The sequence below is a fragment of the Pseudoliparis swirei genome, chromosome 6 (assembly GCF_029220125.1).
Source record: "Pseudoliparis swirei isolate HS2019 ecotype Mariana Trench chromosome 6, NWPU_hadal_v1, whole genome shotgun sequence".
NCBI classification, from domain to species: Eukaryota; Metazoa; Chordata; class Actinopteri; order Perciformes; family Liparidae; genus Pseudoliparis; species Pseudoliparis swirei.
In genome coordinates this window covers 4,133,625-4,141,343 of record NC_079393.1, presented here as the reverse complement: position 1 = coordinate 4,141,343, position 7,719 = coordinate 4,133,625, and the positions used below count along the sequence as shown (strand labels likewise).

General features: G+C 45.6%; 1 protein-coding gene across 1 annotated transcript; it reads left to right on the top strand.

Moving 5' to 3' along the window:
* The first annotated feature begins 480 nt into the window (after positions 1-480).
* Positions 481-7,476, top strand: wee1 (WEE1 G2 checkpoint kinase). Its single transcript, XM_056417853.1, has 10 exons — positions 481-2,132; positions 2,668-2,873; positions 3,291-3,357; positions 3,890-4,062; positions 4,228-4,496; positions 4,592-4,681; positions 4,776-4,861; positions 4,960-5,130; positions 5,411-5,556; positions 6,265-7,476. Exons 1-10 carry the CDS (start codon positions 1,644-1,646, stop codon positions 6,419-6,421), a joined length of 1,854 nt encoding a protein of 617 aa, XP_056273828.1. The 5' UTR covers positions 481-1,643; the 3' UTR covers positions 6,422-7,476.
* The last annotated feature ends 243 nt before the right edge of the window (positions 7,477-7,719 follow it).

Sequence of the window (7,719 nt, the reverse complement as noted above, 5' to 3'; positions counted from 1 at the left end):
AAACACACCTGATAAGAGACGAAGCACAAAGTGGGTGCAATTTGTGAATTTTCCACCATGGATTGGAAAATATATATTTGCATTTTTGATTTTAAAACACCTTAGACTTAAGCAGTGATTGAAATTAGTACTTTTACTCAAATATGGTACAATTTAGAGATACCTCCTACTTTTACTCTGGTTTTATTGCAATTATTCTCCTATATTCTACTTTTCACTACGTCGTATGACATGTTGTTACTAGTTTGTTTACAGACTAAGATTTCACCTTATAACATAATTTGTAATATAAGTTAAAATAACCAACAATAAGTCTCTAAGATTAAGTCAAATTCAACCAGATACAATTGTATTTATTCATATAAAAAATCATAACAGTTTAATACATTAACACTTTCAAAGGGCGTTTCTGCACAATTCATGACTCAATAAAGTATTTATTTCTAAGAAATATTATTTAGGTTACTTTGAAGTAAAAATATAATTAAATATGGATATTGATATTACTTGCAACATTGTACCTGTGCACTTTATGGACAGAATGGTCACTTTCCTTTTGATTGTTATATTATTGGAATATGAATACTTTATTTATTTATTACTCAACACTAAGCAACATTTTACATTATTGCTGATGCAAAGTAACATTTATCACATTTTAATACATGCGTCATACTTTTTGTCGTGTACATTTAGTATATTTTAAAAGTACAACATTATCTCTGAAATGTGGCATGACATAAAAATAGTAAAGTAAAAATACTTGGATGCTTTATGATCACTGAAAACCGTTTTATAGCGATAATATAATAGTTGTATATGTACTGTGTCTGGTATGAACCATAAACTTAGCATACAGTGCTCCCAGTTCTAATTGGACCTTTATATATTCATGTTTCGGGGCTTCATTGATCACCCGTCTCAATAATGGGCGCATTGTCTCGCGGGCTAACGTAAACTGCTAACGTAAACTGCGTAACCTCCGGCGACTTGAAAGGGTTCGCGGCGTTCGCGCCAGTTCGCTGCTGCGCCACAGACGACGCGCCGCCTCCCGAGAGCCCCCTCTGGCCCCGCCCCTTCTTTCAAAAAATAGAGACTCGCTCCGATTGGCCGCGCGGACGGGGGAGGGGCCACGTGACCAACGGTAGCGGGAAGCCTCATTGCCACGCGCGTGATAGGGGAAAAGCCGAGTTCGCTTGACTCATTCAAACTTTTTTTTTTTCTTCTCCTCCTTTTTGTAAACATTGGTGCTTTTTTACGTGTTTCTGCGTCGGCGAGCCGTCAAGAAGTTACCGGCGGGCGCTCACGCTCGATCGGACCGAGTATTGCCCGTTGGTTTTTTATTTTAAACTACGACTTCGGGACGTTTCGCCCCTCTCGGCGGCTGCGGGGCCTTTTTTTTCTCCGCACTGGATGGGCGTGTTGGAGTCCGCGCACACGTTCGTTCACGTTTCCTCGGACGTTAACGGACCTTTAAGCGTCTCGCGCACTCGCTTTGGATCGATACCTTTTTTATGGTAAGGTAGTTAGACGCGAGCTAGCTTAGCGAACCGCCTCGGATAACCGTAGAGGGGGCACAACCGCGTGATTTATTTTTTCTCCTCCTGTCGACGTCCGGGATTTAAATCCTAAAAAAAAAAAAAATGTCGAGCTTCGGCCGCCATCGACGCGGATCTCCTTCCCCGAAAACTCCCCCGATACGGCAGAAGTTACAGTTCACGTGCAGCGACGGGGAGGACGAGCCCATCGAGGACGCGAACAACAGCACCGGGGGAGAGTCCGGCTTCACGGAGATGGACTCCCCGATGCCGCTGCGCCGGCAACCCGCCGACAAGCGGCTGGAGGGCGCCAGCAGCCCCCTGAACCAGTCCGGCGGGGACGACGACGTGGAGCTGTGGGACGAGGAGAGCTACGGCTCCCCGTCGCACCTCCGGTCCCCGAGCAGCGTCATCTTCGCCAACTGCTCGCCGTCGCCGAGGAAGGCGTCCCGGCTGTACGGAGGGTCCCCGGAGCGGTCCTACGTCCAGGACGACGGGGAGGGCTCCAGCTCCCCGATCCCGGACTGTCCCGACACGCCTCCGCACAAGACCTTCAGAAAACTGAGACTTTTTGACACGCCGCACACACCAAAGGTTTGTATTTGTTGATTATTAGAAAACAGCGGACATCATTTAATTACTATTTTGTTTTTTTGCATGAGTTTGCAAAAACTTCTTTCCAAAAGTCTATAATCGTGTTTTGCACTTTTTGTGCGCTGCTTTTGGGATTGTCACGTGTTTGAATTGTGAAGGAGAACCAGGGGGAAAATACTAGCAACCCCAGGTTTAAATAAACAACACGTCAGTTCTTTGTAGAGTTCAGTTAACCACGATGACCCACTTACTACACAACTGTACTCTTGCGTAATGTCCCTCTGTCAGGTTGTCAGCCTGCCAAGTCTCATTCGGTGCCCTGCAGTTGCGTCCTGACATGTTTGTTTTAATAGATTACGCAACATTTCCCTATTTAGCACCAACTTTACAACATATATATTCCACATTGCTGTATTTCACAACTACGATGCCGTCACTGTTTATTCACCAGGTTTATTTGAAATCGCGCTTGTTTTTTGACTCAACAGAAATGCACACGGCACTAAATCTTACTTATTCTTCTTCTGTCCTCCAGAGCTTGCTGCACAGAGCCCGGGGCTCGGGGTCCTCCAGCAGGAGAGTGTCCTTGTTCAAGAACGTGGAGCCTTCAGGGAAGTCGCTCGCGGACACCAGCCGCAGGCTGCAGACCCCTCTGGTGAACTTTAACCCCTTCACGCCGGACTCCCTCCTCATCCAGTCCGCCACACAGCAGAGAAACCGGAAGCGAGCTCACTGGAACGAGTGAGTTTTATCACGTATTTGTTGCACCTGCCGATTGTAGGACGTGTGCAAAACAAGATGCTTGAGTTTCGTGGGGTGGGTGGGTGGTGACACGTTTCCCGGTCAGTGTGTGTGTGTGTGTGTGTGTTATCACCTGTTGTTATTGCAGTAATGTAAAACCTCGCCGCCCTGCTGGACAGGTTAACCTTTTCTCTCGAGCTCGGATCAACTCTATTGTTAGAATAACCAGATACGTTAAAGCCGTTGCCTCAGTGCAGGTGGGTGGTGGTGGTGGTGGTGGTGTGTGTGTGTGTGTGTGGCTGGAAACCAGGCCCTCATGGTTGCGGGTGGACTTTGCCACGTGCGCGTGAAGCCGCCTCGCTGCTGCCCCCTGGTGGACAGAATGCTAACCGCCCGTCTTGTGTTCCGGTGTCGCAGCTCTTGTGGAGAAGACATGGAGGCGAGTGACGGGGAGGGCGAGGAGGAGGCGCTGCCCCCCTCCAAGGTAAAGACATGGCGCTCACGTGACGGCATGATGGAGATGCACATATTTATGGATCGGAATGTGATCTATTTCTCCTCCTTGTTGCATGTTGTGCAGATTACATATGTCATTGATTGGTGCAGCTTATTTCAGTTCGATTTTTTATCAGAAAGTCTATTAAATGTTTTGTTTTTTAAATGTATAACTTGCACAATTCACCTTTTTACTTTACTTTTTGTTTTGGGATCGCAAACAAATTTTCCTGTAAAGAGGATTTATAATTATTATTAATAGACGTTGGAACAAATTAGTTTTAAACACTAACATGCATAACCATAGTTCGTAGATATATTGCTCATAAATCAGTAGTGTGTGTATATATATATATATAGTTGTAAATCACTACTCCATTTGCCTTTTTTTCCTATGTAGATTGCTTAAACTCCATCTGCAGGAAGCCTCTTGTTATAAATGTCTGTGACATGTTGTTGTTTTGATGCAGCTGAAATGTAAACGTCAATAATGCATCTTGTTGTTCTTCTTCTCCTCCCAGAGGATCACCATGATGGAGAGCAACATGATGTCCCGCTACGCCTCCGAGTTCCTCGAGCTGGAGAAGATCGGCTGCGGAGAGTTCGGCGCCGTGTTCAAGTGCGTGAAGAGACTCGACGGCTGCATCTACGCCATCAAGAGGTCAAAGAAACCTCTGGCGGGATCCGTCGACGAGTGAGTTGACTCCACGGCTAATGAACGTCTGTCTTTAGTCCAGCGTCCAACAGGTCCCGAGCTTTAAAGAAGATCGAAACTTTGTCAGAAACTTAAATGATAACTAAAACATTTTTTCAAATCATTTTTTAATGACTCCTTTCCGTTGCCCCTCCCCCCCCGCAGACAGAACGCCCTGCGCGAGGTGTACGCCCACGCCGTGCTGGGCCAGCACCCCCACGTGGTGCGCTACTACTCGGCCTGGGCCGAGGACGACCACATGCTCATCCAGAACGAGTACTGCAACGGCGGCACGCTGTCCGACGCCGTCGCCGACAACTACCGGCGGCTGGGCTACCTGACGGAGCTGGAGCTGAAGGACCTGCTGCTGCAGGTCACGCGGGGGCTCAAGTACATCCACTCCACGTCTCTGGTGCACATGGACATCAAGCCCAGTGAGTATTATGGGATGCGGGAGGCGCGACGAGACGCTGCAGGAACCGTGGCGACGGTCAGACTCTAACGGACACGCCCACGTCTCTCTTTCTAGGCAACATCTTCATTTCACGGAAGACCGTCGCCAGCTGCGACGAGTGTGACGATGACGAGGGGCTGACCACCAGCGTCGTCTACAAGATCGGTACGCCGCGGCCACTTCCTGTGTGACGGCTTCTAATGCGTCTCCCTGGAAAGACGGTCGTGGTTTTAATCTGGTCCCCCCCCCTCCCCTCCAGGTGATCTTGGTCATGTGACCCGAGTGAACAACCCCCAGGTGGAGGAAGGTGACAGCAGATATTTGGCCAATGAAGTTTTACAAGAGGTTTGTCGTCTTTCTCTAAGAACTGTCTCTTTTTTTTAACTTTAGAGCTCCTTCACACGGTGTTAACGTTTCTCCTCCGATTTCCCGTTTTTTCGTAGGATTACAGCAAGTTGACGAAGGCGGACATCTTTGCTCTGGCTCTGACGGTCGTCAGCGCCTCGGGGGCGGAGCCTCTTCCCACCAACGGAGACAAGTGGCACGAGATCCGAGAGGGGAAACTACCCGCCATCCCCCAAATACTGTCACCAGATTTCCTCTGTCTTCTCAAGGTAATGCAGAACTTTATTACTACTACTACACCACTACTATACTGATACTACTACTACTATACTACTACCACCACTCTACTTCTACTCTTACTCTACTACTCTGGTGTTTTAAATCTATTATTTTTTTATCTCTGCTACCAAATTAATTTTCATTTGAAACAAAATTTAACGAACAGATTTTTAATTAACTATCAATATTTTTTTTCTTCACATCTTTGAGCAGCTCGTCTTTATTTAAAAAGTATTTAATCCTAATCTCCCGCGTCCTCCCGTCCCCCAGCTGATGATCCACCCCGACCCGAGCAGACGGCCGTCGACGTCGGAGCTCATCAAACACCCGGTGCTGCTCACCGCGGCCCGGATGAGCGCCGACCAGCTGCGGGTCGAGCTCAACGCCGAGAAGTTCAAGAACGCGCTGCTGCAGAAGTACGTGAGAACGTCTGCCTGTCGGATCAACTTTATAACTTTATACACGTTACAGATTCGTTATATTTAGGTGTCATTCAGAGCTGAAACAATTCCAAGAAGTCATTTTGTATGTTTTGATAATTTCAAAAAAATTACATTAATTTCTAGCAGATTTTTAATAATTAATCAATCGCAAGAAAATTTATCAAAATTAGTTTAATGATAGTTTATTTGTTTAATAGATGAATGAATCGCCAACCTGTTGATACGTGTGTGAGAAGTATCCGCAGGGACAATGTTGTTTTTTAAGAGACAAATATGGCTTATAGCAGAATATCTTGTTAGACAAAATAATTATGATGGGCCAATTTAATTTAGCCTAATTTCATGTTATATATATTTATAAGTGAATACGTTAATGGGAGGACATGCCAAAATAGTCGATTTTCCGCATATATTAGTGATCGCTCTGACAGTCGTCCATCCCATAATTTCCAGAACGCAACCCCATCTCTTCAATAATATGTATATTTCTATTATTTTCTATCATAATAATATAATTTATTTGGTTTTTTTGGCTGTTTTCCGGACAAAAAACATTAAAATACCTCCCTTTTTTTCTGCCTTTATTATATTAATAATAATAATCCACATAATATCCCATAATGAAACGACTCTTCGGTTTGCAGCTTTAACAACGAGCGACCCTTTTCTTCTCGTCCCCAGGGAGCTGAAGAAGGCTCAGCAGGCCCGGGTGGCGGCGGAGGAGAAGGTTCTGTCCACCGACCGGATCCTGACCCGCTCCACGGTCCAATCGAATCCCAGAACCTCCCGGCTCATCGGCAAGAAGATGAACCGGTCGGTCAGCCTCACCATCTACTGACCGCCGAGCCGCCAGACAGGAAGTGAACATTCACCGAGGCTCACGGACCTTTTTAACACAAAAACAACCCATTTCAGACGGAATCGGTCTCTTTGAGTTTGATCCCTGTCGGCCGTGGTGGAAAAATACTGAACTTGAACGCCTCTCCATCAACTCTCATTGCCAACATGGTTCAACCCCTTTAAAAAAAAAAAAAATTCCAATGGACTTTTTTTGGAAAATGTACTGGTCATTCCCAAAAGGTAGTTACTTTACCTTTTCCACACTCTGCCATTCCTTAGCTGCATGAACGCCGGGGCTCTGTCACCGTTTCTGTCCTTGCACTTCTTCCCCTTCGACAAAGCCGAAGCCGCAGAGAGACGCTCTCTCTCTCTCCAGAGAGACGCTCTCTCTCTCTCTCCAGTGTGAATGTACTTTGCCCTGAGCACCTTACTGCCTGTCGAATGCCTGATGCTGGTTACCAGAGGGTCTGAGAACTGACTGTCCGTGTTTGTATGGAGCACTTTGGAGGCAACGACTGGAACTTGCCACATTTTTTGTTTTTAAAAATAATTAAATAAAAAAAACCTGCTGCTATTGATGTTTTGTGTGTATCGGGGGTTTGGCCCATTTCAGGTTGGATCGTTCCAGTGGTCATTGGCTCTTATTTCCAAGTAGCAGGAGTCTGTTTCCGCCCCCCCTCCTCCCCCCCCAGTTAATGTTTATTCTTCTGGATGGAGGATGGATCATGCCATTTGAGCAAAAATCATCCATTTTTGAAGTACCAAAACCCAGAGAGCTGACTCATGATCTGAGGGTAGCAGAGCTCCGTAGTGTTGAGTGCCCCCTGCTGAGAGGCGCTGCCCGCCCCGCTGTAGCATCAGAACAATCATCGTCCTGTTCTTTAGGTTCTCCTATGTTCTGTTATTTTTTTCCCATAAAGCTCATCTTCAATTACTGGTTAGAAACGTTTTGCTCATCTTTTTTTTTTCTTGTAATCTTTAACACAAAACAGCCAGTTTGTTGTTAACCTTGTAAATATGTTCTTTTAATAAATTCTTACATCTACACTTTCACTGGGATAAAGTCTTTACTGCATGTACAACATATTATGACTTTATCAAAAAGCTGTCACAGTATGTGAAAGCGTGTGTATTTATATTTACGTGTTTACATATATATTAGTGCTGTGAAAAATAACGCGTTAATCCAATTACAGGTTTAACTAGTTTTTTTTTTTTAACGCATTTAACGCATGCGCAGAATGAGCTTCCAATCCGTCTGTTGTTGGTCGTCGGGACGAAAAAAAAGTCACTTGC